Source organism: Elephas maximus, chromosome X, assembly GCF_024166365.1.
Source record: "Elephas maximus indicus isolate mEleMax1 chromosome X, mEleMax1 primary haplotype, whole genome shotgun sequence".
In the NCBI taxonomy this organism is placed as follows: domain Eukaryota; kingdom Metazoa; phylum Chordata; class Mammalia; order Proboscidea; family Elephantidae; genus Elephas; species Elephas maximus.
This window is the reverse complement of record NC_064846.1, coordinates 145408062-145434860: the sequence shown is the minus strand read 5'-3', so window position 1 is coordinate 145434860 and position 26799 is coordinate 145408062. Positions and strand designations below refer to the sequence as shown.

The 26799-nt window shown below is 38.9% G+C and overlaps 1 protein-coding gene across 12 annotated transcripts in view; it reads right to left on the bottom strand.

Annotated features, from left to right (window-relative positions):
* DMD (dystrophin) overlaps positions 1–26799 on the bottom strand; it is a 2447064-nt gene that overhangs the window by 251588 nt on the left and 2168677 nt on the right. For all 12 annotated transcript variants that reach the window (XM_049872854.1, XM_049872851.1, XM_049872858.1 and 9 more), the window contains one exon: positions 2155–2233. In XM_049872854.1, the coding sequence (XP_049728811.1) occupies positions 2155–2233 (79 nt within the window). The remainder of the gene's footprint in view (positions 1–2154; positions 2234–26799) is intronic.

Sequence of the window (26799 nt, the reverse complement as noted above, 5' to 3'; positions counted from 1 at the left end):
GGGCACCAATGTGATATGTTTTGAAAGATGTGTGCAGATGATCCACCCAGCGCCTCAAAGTTCTGCCCCCACAGCTCAGCTTATGGCTGCTGTTCTACCACAGAGAGCCATTCTGAAGGCTTATGGCTTTTCATCCTATTAAAATGCAAATAACCCTGGGGAAGTACACATTGAACTTTACCTGTCACCTGGGTTAAATGAGCATAACATATCATTTTCTGAGAATAGGTTTTAATGGGAAGACATGGGAATTTGGGAGAGGGACAGAGAGGAGACAGTATGAATGAATATACATGGTATTTGAGGAGTAATTAATAGTTATAATAGTAATATTTTTATTTGTAGTTTATGAGTCACTTACGAGTATGCTATCACATTTAATCTCAATTAAATTGAGTAGAATGGCTGCCACCAAAGCGAGTTAGGCAGACAAGAGATTTGGAAAAACACAGAAGGCAAATCTACAGCCTTTATAATTTTTCTAGAGCCGTTCTGGAAAGCCACAATCCCACTCAAACAGATAAATTGATTTAATTTTCCCTCCCCCCCTTTTTTTTGGCAACTTCTAAGCATATTGTCCAAAGAATCAGACCATATATGGATAATAGGGTTCAACCCAGTCAAGAAAGTAAGACGACTTCTTACTTAATTCATTAGCAGTATGTAACAAAAAGATAGGACCACCACCTTCTACGAATTTTTCTTCTAAAAGACAATACTCAGCCTGAGACACATATGAAAGCATCTAGTCAAATACTTTAAAATATTTCTGAGTATGGATTTTTAAAATTAAATTATGAAGAAAGGAAAGGACCAGAAAAGGGTAATGAAGGAAAAGGTAGAAGAATGAAGGTAGAAAACCAAAACCAAGCCCAGTGCTGTCAAGTCAATTCCGACTCATAGTGACCCTGTAGGACAGAGTAGAACAGCCCCATAGAGTTTCCAAGGAGCGCCTGGTGGATTCGAACTGCAGACCCTTTGGTTAGCAGCCGTGGCACTTAACCACTACACCACCAGGGTTTCCGAACGAAGGGAGATCATACAGAATTACCTCTTTTATATAAAATATATAAATCACATATGTGCACAGATAAAGCAAAAGGTAGCACAGTGTAGTGGTTAAGCACACAGACTCTGGAGCCCAGCTTCTTCAGTTTGAATCCCGGCTCTGCCCTCTACTAGCTGTATACAATGCACCTCAGTTTCCTCATATTTAAAATGGGTCAGGTACTAGTACCTACCTCATAAAGTTGCTATAAGGATTACATTAGTTAATATTTGGAACATTGCCTAGCTCAAAGAGTTGCCTTAAAGTGAGGATTAGGCCATACATACTCATGTATGACCAGAAGGAAATACACCAAAATGTTAACACTGTTAAGTCCCTGTAGTAGAATTATGGGCAATTTAAATTTTCTCCTTTATACTTTCCTATACTTTTAAAATGGCAAAACAACGAACATATTTACTTCTATAACCAGAGAAACAATGTTCTAAATTGACAATATTGATCAGAGGAAAATAGATGCTTGCCAATTTAATACGTGTTGGTATATTAATAGGATGTTCCAATACTTAAACTTTTAGTTAACTAAGTGGCTATTTCTCTTCATATTAACTATGAAACTATAATTAATAAAATAGTAAAACCAGAAAATAAAAAGAATGGGCAGAGTTTAAGGATAAAAGAGGAATAACAATAGCTAGGGAAAGGAAACACATAGGCTGGGGTTCCAGCTTTAAGGTAGGGAGTAGTTGATGAATTTATATGGTGATAAATAATGATAGAGTCACAGGAAGAGAGAAATATAGAAATATATATATACTGAAAGCATATAACATTTTAAATGTATAATTTCAGCTTTATGAAGTGAACTGCTATAGGCAGAAATAAGGACTCCAAAATATTAGTAAAGTTAGCACTTGAGAATACACTGCGGGGACAAAATTATGCATTAGGCAAAGACTGGACAAAATGATCTACCGGTAACTGGCCCTCCTCTTCCTAACCTTCTGAATTCATCCACCAAGTTATATTTCAGGATGATTTATGCCTCTACTGCACCTGGCAGAGATGACTGTAATTCAACTCTTAATTCTTAGCTACCGAGATGCAAAAAAGAGGTTAAGCAATGAAAGCCGAAAAGGACTTACTGCAAAGGAAGTGCTGGGACGCTGGGCCAAAGTCCCTGTGGGCTTCATGCAGCTGCCTGACGCGGTCCTCAATGGCCACCTGGGAGGAAAAGGAGAAAAATGACGTTCTCTCATCATATAATGAGGAGCAATTAAAACAGTGTATCCTTTTTGGTAAGATCTTTTAGATGTCTAAGGCCGAGAACACTAAAGTGACAATTTATAACCCCGGTTTTAATATCCGCTTACCGTATATTGCCTCTGAGACCCATTTTTATCAAACTAAAGCCAAACGAAAAGGATTTCCTCTCTTGTCAATGTGAAAATGAGCTTTTTACACTCAACTCGTTGAAAGCCACAAGTGAACTTTTGCCCCAATTAGAACCATCAAAAAAATGCAAATGCTAAATCTTTCACAAAAAAGTCAGGGAGGCTGCCATTGGTGTTATACTAGGTAACTAAAGGATCTCAGAAATGGTGTATATTTTGTCTTTTACTCTTAATCAGTCAATTGTTTTTTAGTAATTTTTCTGGCATTAATATTGATCGGTAATCACTGAGTGATAATCATTGACAACTAATAAATTACCAATAATTGATTAACAATTAATTATCCAAGAAGCAGAGGCAAAGGCTTAAATCTAGGATAATATAGGACGGATGGTGAGATGTAAGACATTTGTATATTTAACTTTTCAGTGGACTTGGAAATCACTGGGAAATATACCTTTAGGTGGCATGGAATAAAAATTGCCCTTCTTTTTGTTCTTGTTAGATTTTTCTATAATCTAATGACAGTGTGCTGTCAGCTTAGTGAATTCAATTCTGGGAGGAAAAATGCAAGAAGTTTATAGGTGAAATGGTACGCTTTGTCATCTGGCATTTTACTTGATATTAGTGGCAGCCCCAGACATCATCACCCTATAACCCCGGATCTTGATTTGGTTCCGAACGGCCCATGCTAGACCAGTGTTGATCAGAGATTGCGCAGAACCACCATAGTTCCGGGGGGGTTAGCTCCTGTGCTGTGGAGAATTCCCAAGTGGTAAAATAGATCATAAAAGTGTCTCAGGTAGCCTGGTTGACAGCCAACTCTGACCTTCGAACAGTAATCAACTACCTAGCTACTCTGGCTGACAGCCAACTCTGACCTTCCAACAGCAACCAACTGCCTAGTGTAAATCCAGACCAATCTTCTTTTTTCACTCACTCCCTAGTCCTGCCCATTTTTACTTGGACCACATATTTGGATAAGCAAGTGGGGTTCCGAAAATGCAGGATTTGCTTCTTTGTTATGTACACATAAGCCTGAGGAACATCCCAAATCTACCTTTCCAGCCTCATGACCCTGAACTCCCAGCCAATCTCTACCTGCTAAGCCCCACCAAACTACCTGCTTATCCTGCGATATTCCATTTGATTCACGTTTGTGTGCTTTGTTCATGCTGTTCCTTCCCTCTGGAATACTCTTCTCCAGTTCAAGTTAGGATTACAGTGAAACCCGTGAGAGCTGAAACTCAATGGGATTGCCTTGTTTTTCGCGGGTACAGTCTTACCAATTTTCTATAGCTCTCTATTAGTGAAAAATACGAGTTTTCTTTCTATGATAGATTTGTACAGGTTCCCGGTTTTGTAGGTTTTACTGTAATTGCTTCCTCAGCATTCTCATAGCACATGGTTTATACTCACATCTATTTTAGTTACATGGACCTGAATATCTCCTGCAATTGATTGTAACCTTATTAATGGTAGGGACCATTCCCTGCTTATCTCTGCCTGCCCCCTTGCAGAATGTACTGAACCCTGCACCAAGTAAGCAATAGCAAATATTTGTCCAATGACTAGTTGACCAAACCAATAGATAAGCGAGCAAGTGAGGGAGGGAAACAAACAAGAGTATCTACAGACACTGTAAATTTAAGTTTCCTTTTCAGTAAAATGTGGGTAATGATATGACCTGCCTCATAGAGTTTTGTGGGAATTAAAGGAGATGATACATGTAAAATGTTTAGCCCAGTTTCTGTCATATGTTAGCATCTGTTGTGATTGTTGCTATTATGGTTAACAGAGAGGAATAGGTTATAATGTGCAAGGTACCACATGTAATAAAAAAGGCTAATATATATTAAGCACTATGCATGTGACAGTATGAATTAACTTAATCCTCACAATAATTCTGTGATAGGAAATATTATCATTCTCTATTGATACAGAAATGGAGGCATGAGAGGTTAAAATACGAAAAGGACAAAAGCAAAAACAAACAAACAAACAAAACTTGCCTAAAGTTAAAACCACTTGCTGTTGAGTTGATTCTGCCTAACAGGGACCCCATATGTGTCAGAGTAGAACTGTGCTCCACGGGATTTCAATGGCTGATTTTTCAGAAGTAGATTACCAGGCTTCTGAGGGGACTCGAACCGCCAACCTTTCAGTTAGCAGCCAAGCACGTTAACCGTTTCCACCACCCAGGAAAGGCAAGTAGCTAATAAATTGGCAGAGCCAGGATTCAAACGCATTCAATTTGACTCTTACCCTTAACAACTATCCTGGAGTTTAAATTAAAAAAAAAAAAGGTATTTTGTAAATATTTAATAAGTAGTCGACTTTTTAATTTTGTATTTTCTCAATTAATGAATTGAATGAATGCAGACCAAATCCAACGTACACATTTATGAACCAACCTTTAGTGGTCAATATATTTTATAATGGAGGTATATATTTACTTATAAAGGAGGTCGGTTGTTGGTCTTGAAGAATGGGATACCATAAAAGTATAGAGAAGGGCTGTAGAACACATGTAAGTGGATGTTTGGAATATATAATCCTTTCTAAATGAAGAATATGCCATTTCATGAACAAATTATTCAAGAGACGAATATATGAAAAATTGGGGATGGGCAGCAGGGAGTGAGGAGGCAATACGGGAGTAAACACTGATCAGAAATCTTTTCTCAAAGCAAGAAAAAAATCCCCAGGGGAATATGCAGAGGATGAAGAAGTATGACTCAGCTACAGATCATATGCCCCAGTAATAATGTTAGTGGCTTCAAAAGGACCATGCAGATGCAGCATCTGAGTCCATCATAGGTCCCCAATCTCTGAAGGTCACTTCTTTCTTTTATAAGGAGGACTCCAACAGTAGTTTCCACTGTACACCCAATATTGTCAAGAGTTTAAAATGAGATAAAAGGGAATTCTCACTTCTATAACTCCAACTTACAAAAATGTGCAAGGGAGTCTGAAATTAAAAAATGCATCGGGTAATGAAATGAAATATTCAGAAAATAGTCTTAAAATAACTAAAGAATCAAGGATAAAATATTTCTTTTCACAAATTATCTTCAGAGAAAGATATTCTGTGGACTGAAGGCACAAGTAACTAAATGAAGAAATCGTTTTAAGAAAGAGAAACACATGAAGGCACACACGATTCTTACAGACTGTAGCTACTTGGGAACAAAACACTTTATTCTGTAAGTACCCATTGACCAACAATGAAATAAAATTTGATAAACTTTTTGGAACAAAAGCCTCCATACATTAGACCTTTCTAACTAGCTATGTTTTTAACCAATATAATGTGATATATGGAAACCAAGAAGCAAAAGCCAGAAATTATACACCAAAAAACAAAACAAAAATACAAACCCAAACCCGTTGCCACCAAATCGATTCTGACTCACAGTGACCATATAGGACAGAGTAGAACTGCTGCCTAGGGTTTCCAAGGAGAGGCTGGTGGATTTGAACTGTCGACCTTTTGGTTAGCAGCCATATGCTCTTAACCACTACACCACCAAGGTTTCCCCCATAAAGACTACAGCCTAGGAAATCCTATAAAAACCTGTTGCCGTTGAGTGGATTCTGACTCATAGAGACCCTATAGGACAGAGTATAACTGTCCCATAGGGTTTCCAAGGAGTGACTGGTGGATTCGAACTGGCGAACGCTTAACAACTACACCACCAGGGCTCCATGGAAACCCTATGGAACAGTTCTATTCTGTCCTATAGGGTTGCTATGAGTCAGAATCAACTCAACGGTGCACAAAAACAACAATCTTGCATCCTGGCACAATTAGTTTTTTAGTCAGTTACTTATCTGTTCAGAGTCCCTGGGTGGTGTAAATGGCTAACACTTGGTTGTTAACCAAAAGGTTGGAGGTTTGAGTCCATCCAGAGGTGCCTCAGAAGAAAGGCCTGGCCATCAACTTCTGGAAAAATCAGTTTGAAAACCCTATGGAGTTCTACTCTGACACATATGAAGTCACTATGAGTCAGAGTTGACTGGATGACAACTGGTTTAATTATTTGTTCACCTTCTAAGTATTTAATACTTATAAGTAAGTTAATACTGAGAGAGATACATAAGAAATGAATGCCATAGTTGCTGATCTTTAGAAGCATAAGGGGTTGGAGGTGAGCCATAAAGACAAGCCGAGGAAAGGCCTGGGGCAGCAGAACATTGGTGTTGGGGAGAGCAGTAAGATGCATTTAGCCAGAAACATTGGAAGCAGATGATGTAAAACAAGGCATCCCAGACTGTGAGACTCAAGATTTACCCCGTGGGCCAAGGGACCCACTAAAGATTTCTGTGAGGTGACTCACTATGTTAGATGAAAGTTGTGTTTTAGGAAGATTAGTCTGTCAGTGTGGCGTAAAACAGATTCAAAAGGGGCCCTGAGGCTGAGATCAGTTAGAGGCTGTTGCAGTTGACTGCAGTTGGGGTGATATGTGTTGGAACTAAGGCTGTGTTGCCTGGAATGGAAAAGAAGGTACAGATAAAAAGGTATTTTGAAAGAAGGAAGAATTAATCAATTTTGGTGTTGGAGCTGAACTTTTGAAGAAAGAAATACAACCCCTAGATTTCAAGTGTGGAAGACTGGGAGAATGAGGATATTGTTGATGGAAATATGGAAATTAGAAAAGGCAGGAGTGGCATATATGTGTATGAATTCATTGGGAACACCATGAGTTTGACCTAACAGTGGGACCTTTTAATTTGAGATGCCATATGTAGGCAGTTAAAGATGAGCAATTTGTCTTGGTCATTCAAATGAGGAAATGAAAGTGAGAATAAAGGGGACAAGGTTGAGCTTCAGAAGGTAGGAGGAGAAAGAAGAGTCAAAGGAGTTAAAAGAGAATTATTTAAAGAGATAGGAGGAACCCAATTTCCTCTGAATTAACAGACCATACCTCTATTTCCTTTTATAAAGAGCAAAACAAGAATAACATATTTCTGGAAGCATACCTCCTGTTTTTACTATTAGATCATAGATCACAAAAGCTTAGAACTGGAAGAAACCTTATCTATTGATACACAAGGGTCTATTTTTTAGAGCTATCCCAGATGGGCAGAAAACTGCCATCTGGTCCATGAGTACTCATAATCTGATTTGCAGTAATTCTTCGGTAAAAGCAAGTCAGGGGGAAAATAAAGCTTTTTCAGTTTTTTAATATGCTCTGTGAGGGCAGGAACACATCTTTCTTTGCCCTACTATATCTCCAGGGACTAGCCCAGTACCTGATATACAGCAGGTACTCAATTAATATTAGTTGAGTGAATTAATGTACAGTTTATTAAAGGATCTTTTATCATAGCAATTACATTTCAAATGAAGAATTTCATTTTCAAGATTTCCAATGCCAGTTTTTGAAAAGGCCTTCCTTCCTTCTCTCCCTACCTCCCTCCTTCCATTTACTTCCCTTCTCCTTCCTTCCTTCTGACATCATTTTCAAGCAGACTGTCCTGATTGCCAGGAATCTGCATAATATATTTTGTCTATCATTCCTTCCTTTTTTTTCAAGTGTTGATTTTACAATGCTACAGCTAACTGCTCACATCTCCATTATCTATATGTTTAGGTAACCTGGAGTATACAAATTTGAAATGCCAGGGTTCAGAATTGTTAACACTGTACACAATGTTAGATCACAAAGGTGATCTTCCTTCCTTCCTTCTTTCCTTCCTTCCTCCCTCCCTCCCTCCCTCCCTCCCTCCAGTCCTCCCTCCCGTCCTCCCTCCCTCCCTCCGGAATCAAAGCCAAGAAAATAATTTAGATTCCTTTTGCCTATAATACTGGATTAAAAGAATCAAAAAGCAATTATCTACAAAACAAACCAAGAGCCTAAATCTTCTCCATATTTGTTTTATTCTACCTTTTAAATAATCATATTTGGAAACTATGACCAAACCTGTTGCCGAGTCAATTCCAACTCATAGTGACCCCATAAGACAGAGTAGAACTGCCCCATAGAGTTTCCAAGGAACAGCTGGTAGATTTGAACTGCTGTTTGGTTAGCAGCCCAACTCTTAACCACGGCACCACTAGGGTTCCTTAAAAACTATGAAGACATTATTCCCTTTTGTCTTCTCATTTCAGGTGACTTCTGTAGGCAGTGTACTGTTTACAGAAGCTTCTCTTCTAGGTATGTTTTCCTCAAGTAAGAAAAGTCTCTACATTCATTGAAAGGCTATTTACTAGAATGCAAGTTCCTTGTCCATGAAGACAGGGACCATGTCTGTCCTGTTCACAATTTAGCACAGTGTCTAGTACATAGGGGGTGCTCAATAAATAATTTGATAAATGAATAAATAAAAGGATGTTTTAAGTTATTATCTGTTAAACATTGTGCTAAGTATGACTGTGGTAGACTTGAAAGTGTAATTTTGGGGATAATGAATGAGCACCAAGCCATCCAACTAAATTAACAATAACACCCTTAATTCTCAGATGTGACTGTTTCCCAAAGCTCAGCCTGCTCCTCTGTTATTTTAAAAAATAATAATATTTTATTATGTTTTCAGTGAGAGTTTACTAGAAAATTAGGTTACCATTTAACAATTTCTATACAAGTTATTCAATAACACTGGTTACATTTTTCACAATATGTCAACATTCTCATTAATGCCATTCTGGTTGTTCCTTTTCCAGTAATCTAGTTTCCCTGGCCCTTATCTACTCATCTTTGCTTTAAGGTAATTGTTGACCATTTGGTCTCATATAGATGATTGTTTTTTTTAAAGGAGCACAGTACTCACGGGTTATATTCTTTGTCTTATGAGCCACTCTGTTATTTAGGTAACCTCAGAGGATAGTTTCAGTTCAAAGTTTAAAGAGTATCTCAGGGCAATAGTCCCTGGGAGTCCTCTAGTCTCAATCAGTTCAGTGAGTCCAGACTTTTTAAGAATTTGAGTTTTGTTCCACATTTTTTCTCCCATTCTATCAAGATGCATCTGTTGTGGCCCTGCTCAGAGTAGTCAGTAGTGGTAGCTGAGCACCATGTAGTTCTTCTGGTCTCAGGGTAGATGAGGCCATGGTTCGTGTAGACTATCTGTCCTATAGACTATTTTCTTCTCTCAGTCTTTAGTTTCCTTCTTTTTCTTTTGTTCTGTATGAGTAGAGACTAATAGTTGTCTATTAAATAGCTGCCTGAAAGCTTTTTAAGACCCTAGACACTATGTACCAAACTAAAATGTAGAACATAAACTTTATGCTAATTGACCAAGTTTTCCCATGAGACTATGATTCTAAGCCTTCAAACCCAAAAATCCAAACTCGCAAGGTGTTTGGTTATGGCTAAGGATCCACAACTGTGCCCCTTATGTGGTTTATCCTCTGTGTATTTTGAAGGATGTCTTTATTTTACTCTTTCTTCAAATTTGCTTTAAATATGATAAAAAAGAAAGAAAAAGGACAGATAACAGCATCGTGGTTTTCAGCAATGATTTCAAATAAATTTCAAATAAAAATGCCAATGTTTGTTAAGTAACTTTGTTTCCAATTTTCAAGGTCTTCCAATTTTTCTTTTGACCTGTTAGTTAAATTACTTTGAAGTTTTTACCTTCAGTGGAGGTTTAGGAGAGCCAAGGATCCCCTCCTCATGTGTAAATTCATTGCTGGACAACGTGCTCTCTTCCTAGTGTCCAGGTGTTCTTACCGATACTACATACGTGAATCATTTTTACTCCCAATCTTGGGGAAAGATGTAACTGGGCATGTACATTTCAATTTTCTAGCTCTCAGTTTGTCTAGAACCTGGATAAATATCATGGGCATGCAAGAACTAGACGTCACACCTACACTAATTAGTCTATTAAAAAATAAACAAACAAACAATAAACCTCTTCCCGCGCTGTTTTGCTAGTGAATAACCCACATACATCCACGTGATTCTGTACAGGAATGTTTGTCCAGAAATGTTGCAGTTTGTACAGTTTTGTGTGTGCATGTGTCTTTGTTGGAAAAGGGCCTAATAATTTATCCTTACTTCCAAATCCTACATCTAACACCCATAAATACATACCCAAAATTATCATGGAAACTCTCCTGATAAAAAATATTTATTACAAATTCCAGTAAAGTCATTTTAATAAATAGTAATCATTTTCAGTTCAAATCCACTATTTATCTAATTCTGACTTGAGTTACCGCTGGAAAAAAATGGTCTGAGATAAGGTTTAGAATGAAGGCTTGAGATAGGTACAGCTCTGTGACAAAACAACCTGGGCTCGTTGAATGAAAAAAGATAAGCTGAATTCCCTTTTCCTTGAATGTATTTGCTTGTATTCTTGACATTGAGACACTTAAGAGTAAAACAGTTTCTTGCATTTGACTTCAGATAGATCACAGGAATGCAACCAGTGCTAGCAGAGTGCTTGCTTTGAGTCAGAGCATAATTATTAGTTGATTTTCTGTGATTTACGGCATGGATGCTAATGTGTGCCACCTGAGACCATCATTAATCCACCTCTTTTCATATCCCTCTCTCGTAGCTTTTTTTCCTCTTCCTTTTTATATTTCTGTGCTGACTCCTTTCTTCTTTCTTAATCTCTGAATTCTTTTCTTATCTCTCTTCTCCCTTTCCTCTCTTCTCTGCCCAGCTCTTCACTCCTGACCCCATTATGTTCTGTAGAACCTACCAGAAGAGCAGACAGACTCTGCTGAAGGAATCAGTGCTTCAAATGAAGCAGCTCTGCATTCCTGCCAGACAGGTGAGCCTGGATGTGAACAGTAACTCCTGGCCTAGGGTGGTTCCAACGCTTCTCCAGAAACATTGTTCCTCTAATTCTGACGAACTCTCCCTTCATCCGGAAAGCAAGAGAGGACAAACAGCAAGTCCTTTGTCCATTGTTAAGCCTTTTGCTTTCACCTCACTGATTTCTAAAATGTATTTTGGAAGTTCGGTTATTGGTTTTCATGCTCATGCAACTGCCTCTTTCTGTGATAATGGAGTCAGATTATATCAACATTAAATTGACTTCATAGACCCAAGTACCTCAAGGGTGTCATTTAGTTTTAATTTATAAAAGCGGCAATCAACCTCCTCTCCTGCTTCATTTGTCAACATCTCTAGTTTTTTAGTTTTAGTTGCATCTACAGACTTTTATGAAAAACTGTGATGGAAAGAGATCATAGAAAGCATTTCTTCTGCTTTCTTTTCTTTTTGTCTCAAAGAGATAAAAGTTGAATTACTCTGCTTAGATGACATAACTTGATGCAGATTTTATCTTACAAAATAGGTTCCCTTTTAAAAGCTTTCCGAATGTATCTCATGATTTGCAGCAGGAGCTAAAGTCAAGTGGCTCTCACCTTGTAACACCATTACATTAAGTCATTTACATTTCAGCCTCAGCTATTTATTCTTCAGCTTTATTTATTCCACATTTGGAAGATATCATTCTCACGGAAATTTTCTGAGGCCACGGGAGCATTCCTTTCTAGGGGCATTTTAGGTCATAAGTAGTATAATGTTCACATGGTAATTACATAATTATGCCTCCTGGTATTAGCACACAGGAGCGTTCCCAAGGACCAGAAGTGGCAAATTGAAACAATCATCAATGGGATAAAATAGAACTGATATCATCTGAAAAAAAATGTATATATATATATAGCCTATGTAGTAGTTCATAGTAATAGATGACTGAAGCAGGTTGAAATCCTGAGGATAAATGAAATTCGGAAGATAAAGCTCTGGAAAATAAACGTTTTATCTCAATTGCGAATCCCTTCTATTTTGGGTTAAAATAAACTTGCAGATTTTTAGTTCCTTCTACTAATCACCTTTTTAATGAAAGTTGGGGGGGAAATTTGCTGAAGTATGTATGCAACAATCCTTAACCAAGGAAATCAACGCTCCTTAAGTCCCACACTGTCCTCACAACATCTCCAAAGCTTCCTGACTTTGACTCCCTTCACAGCCAATTTGACTGCATATCGAAGAACCTTGTCTGCCAGGAGCCCCTCTTTCCAGTTCCCAGCTCTCCTCTTCCAGGCCTCTGAAAAGCACCTTTCTTTTCTCTCACTGATGCAGAACTGCCAAGCCAGCATCAGGCCATCTCTACAAATCAATAAACAGGAAGATCTCATCTATTGCACTCCCAGATCCTACTACATTCAGCCACTGCTCTGTTCTCTGCATAGAAGAAGATAAAGTGCAAGTTAAATAAGTACAGTTTCTCTGTCTTAATAGAGGACCAAGGGTGGAGCAATATGCTTCTATTGCTTCTTGGTGTGGATTTGCCAGAAGTAGAGTTAAAACTTTGACATGTATTCACTCCCTTTCACTCTACAGCCGCTCTCCCTCTGCCTTCTTTATCCTCTTCTGACCTAACCCTCCCCTCCTCTCCTCTCTCCCCCTCCTTCTTCACTCCACCTCACCCAAATGCCAAGGTGGTTTGTAAGCTCGCTATATAGTCATAAGACTTCCCTGAACTGTTTTAGTTATTTTTACCTCAAATTGAAACCCAGGCTATTTTTTTTTCAGGTGGCCAGAAAACTACAGGGACAAAAAGTATTCCAAAATACAATATGATGTTTTATAGAAAAAACAAAACAAAAGATTGAATTTCTAGGTTGTCACGGAAGTAGGTACACTTCCCTGAGCAATAATCTGAGGTACTTTATGAGAGTCTTCCTTTCACTAAAGCAAGAAATCCTAAAATCCATCAGGATACGTGCACTGTACCTTGACTCTCTTTTTAATCCTCAAGTGAAACCAAGGCAGTAAAGTGTAATAAAAATGCATATAGCCCCAGGCTTTGTGCCTCAGTGAAGAGAGAAAAAATAAGCTTCTTGACTTAATACGTCTGCTGTGAATAATCAGCCACTGCATTTTGGGATCTTACTTTATAATGTTTACGTATAGCAGTGAACTCCATGTTCCTGGTGTGACAAGAATAAAAGAGCTTTTTCTTTCTTTAAAAAAAGAGATTTTTTTTGTCTTATTTTCCAAGAAAGAGGTATGTGTCAACTTAAAAGAAAACTAAACAAGGGGAGGAAATCTCTTGATTTTCAATAATATATTCTCTGCATTGTACCTGAAGTTGTCAAGATGAGGGCAAGGTAAGTAAAGTAGGGGCCCTAGGCGATGCAATGATGTGCCTAAATTTGGTTTGGGGGCCTTCTTCATTCCACTCCCAGATGTTTGGCCTGTTCTTCCTAAATACAGGTTCTTAACTGATTAATAAATATCCCTAGGAAGATCAATAATAGCTCATAATAGGCTTATAGCACCACAGCTGTGAGTATTTGCATTTTAAGAGCAACTTTAATTAAATAATTAAGCAATGAATTACTCAAATACTTAGAGCTTATGAGGCACTTTGCTAAGAGAGGAAGAAGACAAAAAAAAAAAGTAAGTTAGAAAGGCAAGAGCCTATCTTTAATGAATTTATGGATTAGATATTTACAAAGAAAGGTAATAAAGTAGCATGGGGAAGATTTTCACGTAGTGCAGTCATCTTCGATTTGATAGTGAATCACAACGACCTAGGAAGTTTTTTTTAAAAAAAAAAATACGGATTTTAAGCTCATCTCTGGGATTTCTGACATAGACCATTTGGGACTGAGGCTTGAGCATCTGTGTTTTTTGTAAAGCTCCCTGGTGATTCTGATGTGCAGCTTGGGTTTGGAGACACTGGTGCAGTGGAAAGGTCACCGCCTGTATGAATCAGGAAGACCTGGGCTGGAATTCCTTACTAGCCATTTGAACCTCAGCATCTTATCTAATAGTCTGTGAGCCTTAGTTTCCTCATCTGTAAATAGAAATACCAAATGACAACAACAGAAACAACAGCAATAATAATAACTAGCATTTATAGAGCCAGGTGTTTTTTTTTTTTCAATTGTGATAAGTATACCCTGCTGGTATTTAAAATACCGGTGGCATAGTTTCCAACATGCAAGCAACCACAGTACAACAAACTGACAGATGGCTGGTAGAGCTTCCAGACTAAGACAGGCCTGGAGATCTACTGCCAAAAAATTAACCAATTAAAACCCTATGGATCACAGAATAGTGTCCAAGACTTCAACTCCCTTACTTTGGATGCGTCATCAGGAGGGACCGATCGCTGGAGAAGGACATCATGTTGTATAAAGTGGAGGGCCAGCAAAGGCAAGGGAAGCCCTCAGCGAGATGGATTGATGCATTGGCCAAAACAATGGACTCAAACATACCAACGATCACAGAAACGGCACAGGACTGGACAACGTTTTGTGCTGTTATAATGGGGTCACCATAAGTCAGTCAACTCGATGGCAACTAACAATAACAAGTATATGTAACAAAACATTTTCCATTTCAACATTTTTTAATATATACAATTCAGTGACATTATTTACGGTCATCATGTTGTGTAACCATGACCGCCATCAGTTTCCAAATTTTTCCATCACCCTTAACAGAAGCTCAGTACCTCCAAAGCACTGACTTCCTCTTTCCCCCCCTCTGATGCCCACTAATACATTTTGGTTTCTATACCTGTGCCTATTTAAATATTTCATATAAGTAGGGTCATACAATAGTTGTCCTTTTGTGACTGACTTATTTCACGCAGCATAATGTTTTCAAGGTTCATCCATATTGTAGCATGTATCAGGACTTCATTTTTCTTTATGACAGAATAATATTCCATGGTGTGTATGTGACACATTTTGTTTATTCATTCACCTGTTGGTGGTGTTTAAAGAGCTTTATAGGTATATTTCATTTAAGCCTTTCCTACCGGAAGGTAAACTCAACAAGGACAGGTCTCAGTCTATTTTATTCACCACTGTATCCCCAGGACCCCGTCTTATAGTAGGCATCCAACTAAATATTTAAAGGAATGAGCAACCCTATGAGAAAGGTACTACTATTATGACCATTTTACAGATGAGGAAACTGATGTACAGATGATAAGATGTGTAAAGTGCACGGTTGGAGAGTCCGCTTTAAATGTAAGGGCACCAGAAAGAAGGAGGAATCAAGGAAACCTCAGACTTTTATCCTGATGATCAAGAGATGTGTAAAAATTTGGAGAAATCATTGGTTTGGTGGCGCAGAGTTTGATATGATAACCCAAAGCAGTAAATCAAGAATGGATGAACAAAGGCTGGAAGGAATGATGGAAAACTTATGGGGGCAGGGTGGACTTCTCCCCAACATCCCTCTCATCACTCATACTGAGAGTTTGCAATATTCCTACTATGGCTTGGGCAGAAATACCTTATTTTACTAAAATAAAGCAAGACACCCAAAGCATTTGACAGCATCAAGTTGGGCACTGAGTAATTCATGCCTTTCAATTATGGTGTTGGTGGAGAATATTGAATATACCATGGACTTTCAGAAGAACACACAAACCTGTTTTGGACAAAGTACAGCCAGAATGCTTTTTAGAAGTGAGGATGATGAGACTTTGTCTCGCATACTTTTGACATGTTATCAGGAAGGACCAGTTGCTGGAGAAAGACATCATGCTTATTAAAATAGAGGGTCAGAAAAAGAGAGGAAGACCCTCAATGAGGTGGAGTGACAAAGTGATTGCAACTGTGGTAGCTATTATTTATTCAAAGCAGTTGCAGCAGTACATTGACAAAGAACTGCCAGAAATTCAAGCTAGATCCAGAAGAGGATATGGAATGAGGGATATCATTGCTGATGTCAGGTGGATCCTGGCTGAAAGCAGAGAATACCAGAAGGATGTTTACCTGTGTTTTATTGACTATGCAAAGGCATTGGACTGTATTGGACTACGGATAACATTGTGAAGAATGGGAATTCCAGAACACTTAAATGAAGAACCTGTACATAGACCAAGAGGCAGTCTTTCAAACAGAACAAGGGAATATTGCATGGTTTAAAGTCAGGAAAGGTGTGCATCAGGATTGTATCCTGCCACTGTATTTATTCAAACTGTATGCTGAGCAAATAATCTGAGAAGCTGGACTGTATGAAGAAGAATGGGGCATCAGGATTGGAGGGAGGCTCGTGTTAACAACCTGTGATATGCAGACGACACAGTCGTGCTTGGTGAAAGTGAAGAGGACTTGAAGCACTTACTAATGAAGATCAAAGGCTGCAGCCTTCAGTATGGATTATACCTCAACATAAAGAAAACAAAAATCCTTACAACTGGACCAGTAAGCAACATCATGATAAATGGAGAAAATATTGAAGCTGTCAAGGATTTCATTTTACTTGGATCCACAATCAACATCCTTGGAAGCTGCAGTCAAGAAATCAAACAATATATTGCATTGGGCAAATCTTCTGCAAAAGACCTCTTTAAAGTGTTCGAAAGGAAAGATGTCACTTTGAGGGCTAAGGTGCGCCTGACCCAAGCCATGGTGTTTTCAATTGTCTCATATGCATGTGAAAGCTGGACAACAAATAAGGAAGACCAAAAAAGAATTGATGCCTCTGAATTAGGGTGTTGGTGAAGAATATTGAATATACTATGGATTACCAGAAGAATGTACAAATCTTGGAAGAAGTACAACCAGAGTGCCCCTTAGAAGTGAGGATGGCGAGACTTTGTCTCATGTACTTCTGACATGTTATCAGGTGGGACCAGTCACTGGAGAAGGACTTCATGCTTAATAAAGTAAGGGGTCAGCAAAAGAGAGGAAGACCCTTAATGAGATGGAGTGACATAGTGGCTGCAACTGTGGGTTCAAGTATAGCAACAATTGTAAGGATGGCTCAGAACCAGGCAGAGTTTGGTTATGTTGTAAATAGGGTCGCTATGAGTTGGAACCTACTCGATGGCACCTAAAAACATTTATTCAGAGGAGCCCTGGTGGCACAGTGATCAAGTGCTCAGCTGCTAACAAAAGGGTTGGTGGTTTGAACCCACCAGCCGCTCCTCGAGAGAAAGATGTGGCAGTTGGCTTCTGTAAAGATTACAGCCTTAGAAACCATATGGGGCAGTTTTACTCTGTCCTACAGGGTTGCTATGATTGGAATTGACTCAACAGCAATGTTTTTTTTTTTTTTAATTCAAGTTAAAAGGTGGGTGTCAGAGCAGAATAGGAGTGGAATTAGTTTGGCAGACACATCTCCAGCGCAAGTTTCATATCTAGCTTGCCTCTCTGATGATAAATCTCCTGGCTATCCCCAACTCTAGCTAGTTAGGGATAGCCAGGCGATTTCTATCATTTAGCAGGACCTTAGTCTAGAGTGGAGAGTATGAGAAGTAAGCTCAAAAATCAATTATTCCACAAGCAGTGTTTGAGTGCTGTTATATACACTGAATTGCGTTTCCATCTTGGGGAGGATGGCAAAGGTGAAACATGAGAAACGCCTGCTCTCAAGAACCTTGTGCTTTGTGGGAATTCTGAAAAGACGAATGCACAGGGGACAAAATAGAGACTTTTAAAATGCTAGTCTGTGTGTTACTTAACAAGAGCAATATGAATTTCTAGAAGGGAGGAAGCAGTGAGGCTGGGAGCAATCTGGGAGGCTTCAGGAACAGTGACAGAGAACACCATTGTCCTAAGTCAGACTGAGAGACTCTAAGTAGCTTAGCATCTTATGTCTATTGAGGAGTATCTTTTGAAAAGGCATTTTGCATGCACTTAGTGATATAATCGTAAAGGATTGGAGATTCCTTAGAATTTAAACAGTATCACTTATACTGTCGCTTTATTTCTTTTTCTCTTCTTTGGTAAGCAATAATTCCTCGTTCTCCCTTCTTTTAACCATCTCACATTTGTTTGTGAATAGCTTTCAAAATATAGCTATTAGGATGGTTTGTTTTCTTGTCTTTTCCTCACTGCGATCGATTTTTTTACGGTTATGGAATATGTTTTTGATATTGTTAGGTACCATCGAGTGGGTTTCAACTCACAGTGATGCCCTGTGTCCGAGAAGAACTGCCCCATAGGGTTTTTTGGCTGTAACCTTTACGGAAGTAGATTGCCAGGGCTTTCTCTCGAAGAGCCACTGGGTGGGTTCAAACCCCCAACCTTTCAGTTAGCAGCCCAGCACTTAACCATTGAGCCGCCAGGAGTCCCTTATATGAATACAGATGGTTGGATATAAAAGCACTGGACGATTTTTGTGATTAGTTAAAAACAGTGGATTTTGCACTAGTAAAGAGGTGGCATTACTACAGCTCCTACTTCAAAATGATTTTAGTGCACTGATACCAAACTTTCTTCTAGACTATTTCCAACATAGTGTTAAACCTCATACATAGAACTTCGAATATCTAGTCCTTGATCTGGGATTGAACAAGCACTTCATATTTTGGGAAAACTTTTTTTCCAGGGGGGGTGGGGTCGGTTAGCTTATCTTTTTATCCCTTCAGGCATTAACCAGTCTTTTTATTTTCCTGGCAGCAGTTCTGGAGCTAAAGTCCCTGAAGGCTAAAGCATCTATTGGATGGTTCAAAATGCATAGTGCTAAAAGTTTGCTTTTGTTGTGTTATTTTTTTAGTCGAAGTCCCAGAGAGAAAATCATGTTCTTGCATATGAAGGCACACTGCAGGAAATTTTCACAGATTTAACTCTAATTTTGAACTTTTGATACTTCAATCCCAAATCCACTGACATTCAACTTTGTAATATATAATGAAGAAAGAATACAATACAATAAACTTCCAGAGTAAATAAAGATTACAGCCCAGGTATATTTAAATGATCGGAGACAAACTAGTCCTTTTGAAATGACACTTTCATAAAGCAATTTATATGCTAAGCACAAATGATTCTTAACTATCCACTAAAGCAAACTCTTCAAGGACTTTAAATACTAAAGAATATTTAAGTTCATTCAAGTTGCTATTTGCCTTTTAAAAAACAAAGCAAAAACAGAATTTTTTTTAAAATCCAGGATTTAGCTATTTCACTAATTCAATCCAGTGTTTCTGTCCAAGAGTTAAATGAGTGGAATGGAATCTCAGTAACAAGTCTTAATTGATGCTAATAAAAAGAAAAACTCATTCTCAAGAATTTGTCAAACACAAAAAGTTTTCATGGCCTCTCTAACTACATATGTGTGCATAAGTTATGTATCTTTATCTACAGAGCAAGGTTTCTCAGCCTTGACACTATTGACATTTTTGCCTGGATATATATTTTCTTAACTTTACTGCGTTTTAGGTGAAAGTTCACAGTGCAAATTTGTTTCTCATTCAAAAATGTATACACAAATTGCTTTGTGACATTGGTTGTAATTCCCACAATGTTTCAGCACTCTCCCCCTTTTCCTTTACACCCTGGGTTTCCTGTGTCCAATTTTTCCAGTTTTCCTGTCCCTTCCTGCCTTCTCATCTTTGCTTTTGGGCAAGTGTTGCTCATTTGGTCTTGTATACTTGATTGAACTAAGAAGCACATTCCTCACAGATGTTATTGTTTGTTTTATAGCCTGTCTAATCTTTGGCTGAAAGGTGGACTTTGGGAGTGGCTTCAGTTCTTAGCAGGGTGGCCGGGGGCCATAGTCTTATAGTTTCAGGGGCTCCTCCAGTCTCTATCAGAGCAGTGAGTGGCACCTTCCCTAAATGGTGACAGTCAAAAATGTCTCTAAACATCGCCATGTCTCCTGGGGTGGCAAAATTACAACTTGTTAAGAACCATTGATTTAAGGAGCCCTGGTGACACAGTAGTTAAGCTAACCAAAAGGCTGGTGATTTGAACCCCCCAGCTGCTCCCTGGGAGGAAGATGTGACAGGCTGCTTCCATAAGGATTACAGCCTTGGAAACCCTATGGGGCAGTTCTACTCTGTCGTATAGGGTGGCCATAAGTTGCAATTGACTTGATGGCAGCAAGTTTGGTTTTTTTGGAAGAACCATTGGTTTATATTAATCCATCACCCTCCACTTCATATACTAAGATATTGATGTTTGATGTAAGATCTGAGTCCCCATTCTATGACTCTAACTAGTGGGAAAAGAAAATTAGCAGTACCAAATTATATACAGACTGTCCTCAGACCTGCCAAATGGGAGACTCCTTAAATGGAGACTGTTTGCTCCAGAGCTCCCCAGTGGGCTGGCACAGGCTTCATAAGATCTGCATTGTGACATGATAGCTCTTTCTGCCCAATTTTGCTTCCTCCCCTTTTTCTACAGGTGCTATTGCCCACCACCCCCCCCCCGCCAAAAAAAAAAAATCCTCTGTCTTGGCATCTGCTTCCCAGAAGACCCAACCTGCAACATCAATTAATCGTTCAAAGTATTCCATTCTCTCAGCCTAGTTGGGCACATGACTCAATTGAAGCCATTGAGAGTCAGGACCAGACACTTTTTATACTTTTGGGTTAGAGTAGCTCTCTCTTTTCTGCTGCGAATGGTGGGGATGCTAAGGGTCCATCTAGAGGCACTTCAAAGAAAGATTTGGTGATATATTTCTGAAAACTCCGCCATTGAAAACCCTATGGAGAACAGTTTTACTCTGACACACATGGGGTCATTCTGAGTCAGAATCAACTCCACTGCAACTGGTTTTTATTGCTAATACTAGGGAAAGAGAACATTTACTCTACTATAACATTTGCTTTGAACCAATCCCCCAGGCTTAACATGTGTGCATTTAAGACTATGAAGTATGCCTGTTTCAGCACTTTTTTAAAATAGAAAGAATTGTTTGAAAACTCAAAGCCATATTTGTTCCCTGAAAGTTGTTGAAAAGTGTCATCTGTGAAAAGGAGCATTGACCAGAGCTGCTGGGGGTCATTAGCGGGAGTTGGGTCTTCAAAGGAGTTTTTGTCTTAGGAAAAGGTATTTGCACATTTTTGCTAAGCTGCTGACCACCTAGGATTTGGTCATTTGTATGGGTGTTAATTGTTGAAGACCCTAATAGATAAACCTCTCTTTTAAAAAAATATCATGTTAAGAGATTTGTATTATGGACTCCCTATTAAAAATGAGGGCTTGGGATGTTTCCCCTTTTACTCTGTCTAGAAGCCACATTATATTTTCTAACATCAAATTTCCACCGGTAGTTGTCTGTCATGACACCATAATATTCCTTGCCACCTGGCTGGAGAGCTTGCGGTCTTGGTCATCTTCTCTGTTGTGCTGGAGACAGCAGTGACACATGTGGGGGAATGAGGTCATTCATATGACTTCTCTGGGTCTAAACCAATTAAAGAGACACTCAAGTCCATTTTCTCTCAGATTGAGAGAGTCCAGGAAAAAAAAAAAGAGCTGTGCAGCAGAAATGCTGCCCAGTTGCGTAGGGAGTTGCTATTATCTAGCATTTGCACACCAACTTATGTTTTCAAAGTCTTTCACTTTTATTAGTTACTGGCAGGCACTATTGAGAAGCAGAATTCTAAGCTGGGTTTTGAACACAGAAAGATTCCTGAAAGCGATTTACAAGGGATTGTATTTCCAGATGCCTAAAAAAAAAAAAAAAAAAAAAAAAAATTTTTTTTTTTTTATGACCAAAAGGTATTTTGAATATGATTTTAAATTGTAAAAAGACCAAGTCATGGACTTCCTGTGTTTCTTTAGATGTTAATCATATTAGCGAGTTGGCACAGGTCCAGGATTTCGCAGGCTATGCATCACTGATAACACAAACTATGCAGGCACAGGAGCAGAACGGAGTGAACAGAGGAAGGGAGAAGAATGGTGTCTCTAAGACCCGGGAATGTGACTTTGAACCACAGTGGAACTCATTGGAAGGGGCTTAGGAAGATACCACTGGGAAGAGGGCTGTTCTCTTATTCTGAATGCTTTTCCCCCCTCTTTAAAAAAAAAAAAAGGAGGAAAGAAAAGTAGAAGAGGAAGTCTAATACTGACAGAGGTGAAAAGATCTCAAAATATCTTGAAAAAGAATTTAGGGACTACAACTTTGTAACTTTGTAAAGATGATGAAATTTCGTTGCATACTTACACTCACTTTAAAGCTTTTCACTTCCACTTTGATGGTTTGCATTTAGTCTGTGTAATAATCACCCACATTTCCCCTTCAATGTCCTTTTGTGTTTTTTTTTTATTGTTCCTTTGCATTTTAATGTATTTCTATCTGTCCTTGATTTCTCTTCCTTTATTCTAAGCCATTTTTCTCCTCTCTTACTGCTTTATTTAATGTTTCCCTTATGCTTTTTTTTTATTATGCTACACCATAACTGTCTTTTTTCTCCATCCATATCTCTAAATTAGGGGGTCTCTCTTCCTTTTCTATGCAGCATCCTCTCTTCAGCGTGATGTCTTCACTTTTCTCTCTTGTACTCTCTGTTGTGATTGGCCAATAGCAAAATGAAACTTACTAGAATCCAATTCTAAAAGCACTTTAGAAGGAGGGAATCTTATCATTTCCTCCCTGAATCACTATCATCAGTATAGTTGGTGCAGAATGGCACTCCATTTTGGGGCTCATTGGATAAGTATGAGTTCAACCTGGCGGCCATAAAATAACTGGGGGGAAAAAAAGACTTTTCTTCCTTCCCTCCTTTATAGCTCAGAATTTTGCAACTGACCTGCCTTCTTTATTTCTAATTATGCCCTATGGAAAAATAACATTTTTTTCATTTATTTTGTTTAGTGCTAAAGATTTTTCTCAGTCTCTTATGAAGCACAGTACAATTTCATTTTCACTTTACAGATCATGCAATTTAATTTTGGAAAATTAAACTACATGTCCAAGGAAGGGTTCAACATTTCCGGAGAATCTAGCATTTTTTGTCTCCCAGAAGATTAAAATTAGATCCTGTTTTAACGACTGTCCTGCTCCTGTTGACAGATCATTTACTACTATTTGCTGATGGAGGTCCAATGGATTCTGACAATCAACAATAATAATCACACAAACATTAATATTGACTGAGTGCTTGCTTTGTGCCAAGTACTGTGCAAAATGCTTTATAAAGATTGTTTCATTTGATTCTTTCAATAACCCTGTGAGTTAAGAATACAAATGCTCTGGCATATCAGAGTTGTTCACATTTGATAGTTGATTTTTAAAAACTGTCTAGTAAACTACTAGCACTTATCGTACATATTCTCCATACCACTGCAATGACACTGAGCCTCTCCTGCTTTGAATTCTTATATGATTGTTATTTCTCATATGTGGGGGATTAAAAAAATATAAACAGGTCTTCGATTGACATCCAGAAGGAAGGCCAACATTGCTGCTGTCTTCCTCCACCTTGGTTTGGCAAAAATATCTGATGTTTTCATCATATCTCAACAACCCACCTCTGATTCCAGTTTCAGCAGCAGTGGACAGTTTTGTACAAGTTCAAACTCATTCTGTAGAGTCAGCATCCCACCTCAAAAGTGAGCCCTGAGTCTCTCTGCCCCAGGGTTTTTTCCAGTATTCTGGGAGGCTGCTCCTTAGAAGGGCAACCAAAACCACAGGAGAATTAACACCCTTGGAGGCAACCCTCAACCAATGGGGGCCAGGATCAGGTGGATACAGACTCCAACTTCCACATTTCAGGCTCTACCACCCATTTTCAGATGTATTTTATTCTGTACACTTCCCACTAGTTCCAGCAGAAAGCTTATCTTTCTTCACTGCCTCATTCTTCTCACTCTTACTCCTGCTTCTTGAAATGTTGTCCTAAATAAAGTTTTTGCAGCCAAGTCCTTGTCTCAATTCTGTAATAGAGAAACCCAAAGGAAGACACCAGGTCTTGGGACAGGTCCCATCTCCATTAAACATGGACACTTGGAGAATGCAGATATGAACACTATTAAAAATGGAATCTCTAATGTTGACAATGGGGAGTTTAAATCATCTATTATTTAAGCCTCTGACAATGAATGAATATTTATGGTTAGTTAGGCACTGTGTGGAGCCCTGGTGACACAGTGGTTAAGAGCTCAGGTGCTAACCAAAAGGTCTGCAGTTTGAATCCACCAGCCACTCCTTGGAAGCCCTATGGGGCAGTTCTACTCTGTCCTGTAGGGTCGCTCGCTATGAGTCAGAATTGACTCGAAGGCAACGGGTATGGTTTCCTTTTTTTGGTTTTGGCATTGTGTTAGTGCTGCTGATGAGGCTGAGAATTTAATTCAGAGTCTGATGAAAGGCTTGTTGAAATTTCTACCTTAGGGCACTGGGAAACAATAGGAAGAGGAAGAGTTACCTAATTAGATCCCCATTTTAGGAGGATTACTATATATAGCTGCATTGTGGAGAATGGATTAGAGAAAAAAAAGGATTAGAGAGTGAGACCAAAATCAGGGAGAAGAATTAGGACACTGTTGCAGCAATCAAGGCAAAGATGCTGAAGGCAGGGAAGGTGTAAAGAAGGGAATGAATTTGAGAGATGATTTTGGGATAGAGTTGACAAGATTTGGCAATGCATCATATGTTAGGTTTAAAGATAAGGGTGGATTCAGGGATGACACCTGATATTCTGGTTTGGGCAATTGGCTGAAGAGGGGTGTTAACAACAATAGGGAAGTTAGACAGGGGAACATGTTGAGGATGGGTTGGAAGATGAGGGGGATGAAGATAAGCTCTGTTTGGGACATGCTAAGTCTGAGGTGTCTGTGGGATATTTATGTAGAGGTGTTCAGGAGGCATAGAGTGTGTCTGGGTCTGAAGCCAAAAAAAAAAAAATCTGATTTCACTTTAAAAATCAAGCCATCCTTTTCAACAAATGGTGCTGGAGCAATTGGACATCAGTCCATTATACCCGTCGCTGTCGAGTCAATTCTGACTCATAGCGACCCTACAGTATAGAGTAGAACTGCCCCTTAGGTTTCCAAAGAGCCCCTGGTGGATTCAAACCACCAACCTTTTTGTTAGCAGCCGTAGCTCTTAACCACTATGCCACCAGGGTTTCCTGGACATCAACAGGGAAATGAAAAACTGAACCTCGACTTAAGCCTCATATAAGCAAAAAAACCAAACCCAGTGCCGTCGAGTCGATTCCGACTCATAGCAACCCTATAGGACAGAATAGAACTGCCCCACAGAGTTTCCAAGGAGCGCCTGGTGGATTCGAAATGTGGACCCTTTGGTTAGCAGCCATACCACTTAACCACTATACCACCAGGGTTTCTCTAAGCCTCATATACAAAAATTAACTCAAAATGGATCACAGGCTTAAATGTAAAACATTAAAACAGGAAAAAAAAAATTGGTACCTAGGGATAGGCAAAGAGTTCTTAGACTCAATACCAAAAACACAATCCATAAAGGAAAAAATTCATAATTTGGGCTTCATCAAAATTAAAACCATTTGTTCTGTGAAAGACCCCTCTTAAGAGGATAATATTTGCAAACCACATATATGATAAAGGATTAGTATCAAGAATATTTACAAACCACATATACAATAAAGGACTAGTATCTAAAATATATAAGGAGCCTTACTGGTGCAATGGTTAAGCACTAGGCTGCTAACTAAAACGTTGGCGGTTTGAACCATCAACCACTCCACAGGAGAAAAGACCTGGCAATCTGCTCTTGTAAAGATTATAGCCTAGGAAACCCTATGGGGCAGTTCTTGATAACAAGGGAAAAGAATTAAGAATTATTTTTCATTAAAAACAAAATAAGACTCAGTGGAAAAGGAAAAAAATACAAAGCAAAACAAGATATGTTTTAAGGAACATACAGGCCAAATGGGGAAATAAGACATGGACATGTGAAACTGAGTAGTGTCTGATGAAAGGTTAGGGCCACGGTATCTAGAACAGTTAAGAGGCTCTCTGGAAGATGGTGGAATGGAGCTAGACCTGCAATCATATCTGGATTGAGGAAATCCTTCTAGTGCTCAACAAATAGCAGGAGAAAGTACCCAGAAGCAGTAGGTGTCAAGGCTTGGAGGCTTGCCTAATCAGAGGGAGAGAATTTGCTTGTTTGTTTGTTTTTAGCCATAGAGGGATATAGGAAGGGTATTGTTAATTAATGGAGGTATTTGGACCTGATCTTGAGGACAGGGGAGAATCACTAAAAGTTTTTAAACATGATGATTAAGAACTCAGGCTCTGGAGTTGGAATGCCCATCATTTCCCAGCTGGGAGCCACTGGGCAAGGCACTCAACCTCCTTAAACTTCAGTTTCTGCATTTGAAATGAAACTACTCCTTAGAGGCACCTCAGAAAGTAGTTGTTGGATTAAGTGAGATAATGAATGTTAAGCGTTTAGCACAATGCTTGACAAATAGTCTCACTCAGTAAATATTAGCTATTCTGAGCAGGATGATGGTTCTAGTGATGACAATGATGTTGTCTCTCTCCAAAGATTGTAAACAGCTTGGAGGCAGAGACTGTGGTTTATCTTTGACTGCCCAGTCCCTAGCACACTGCTGACACATGGTAGGAGCCTTGCTACACTCAATTGGAAAAACTAGTGTTCTTAGATTACCCTGATAGCAGTGGACTGATCAGTTAGAGGGAGAAGAGCCCTGAGGCATGGAGCACAATTAGAAGGCTACTGCAATGATATGGACTCACTCCTCATGACAAAACCAAACCCAAAC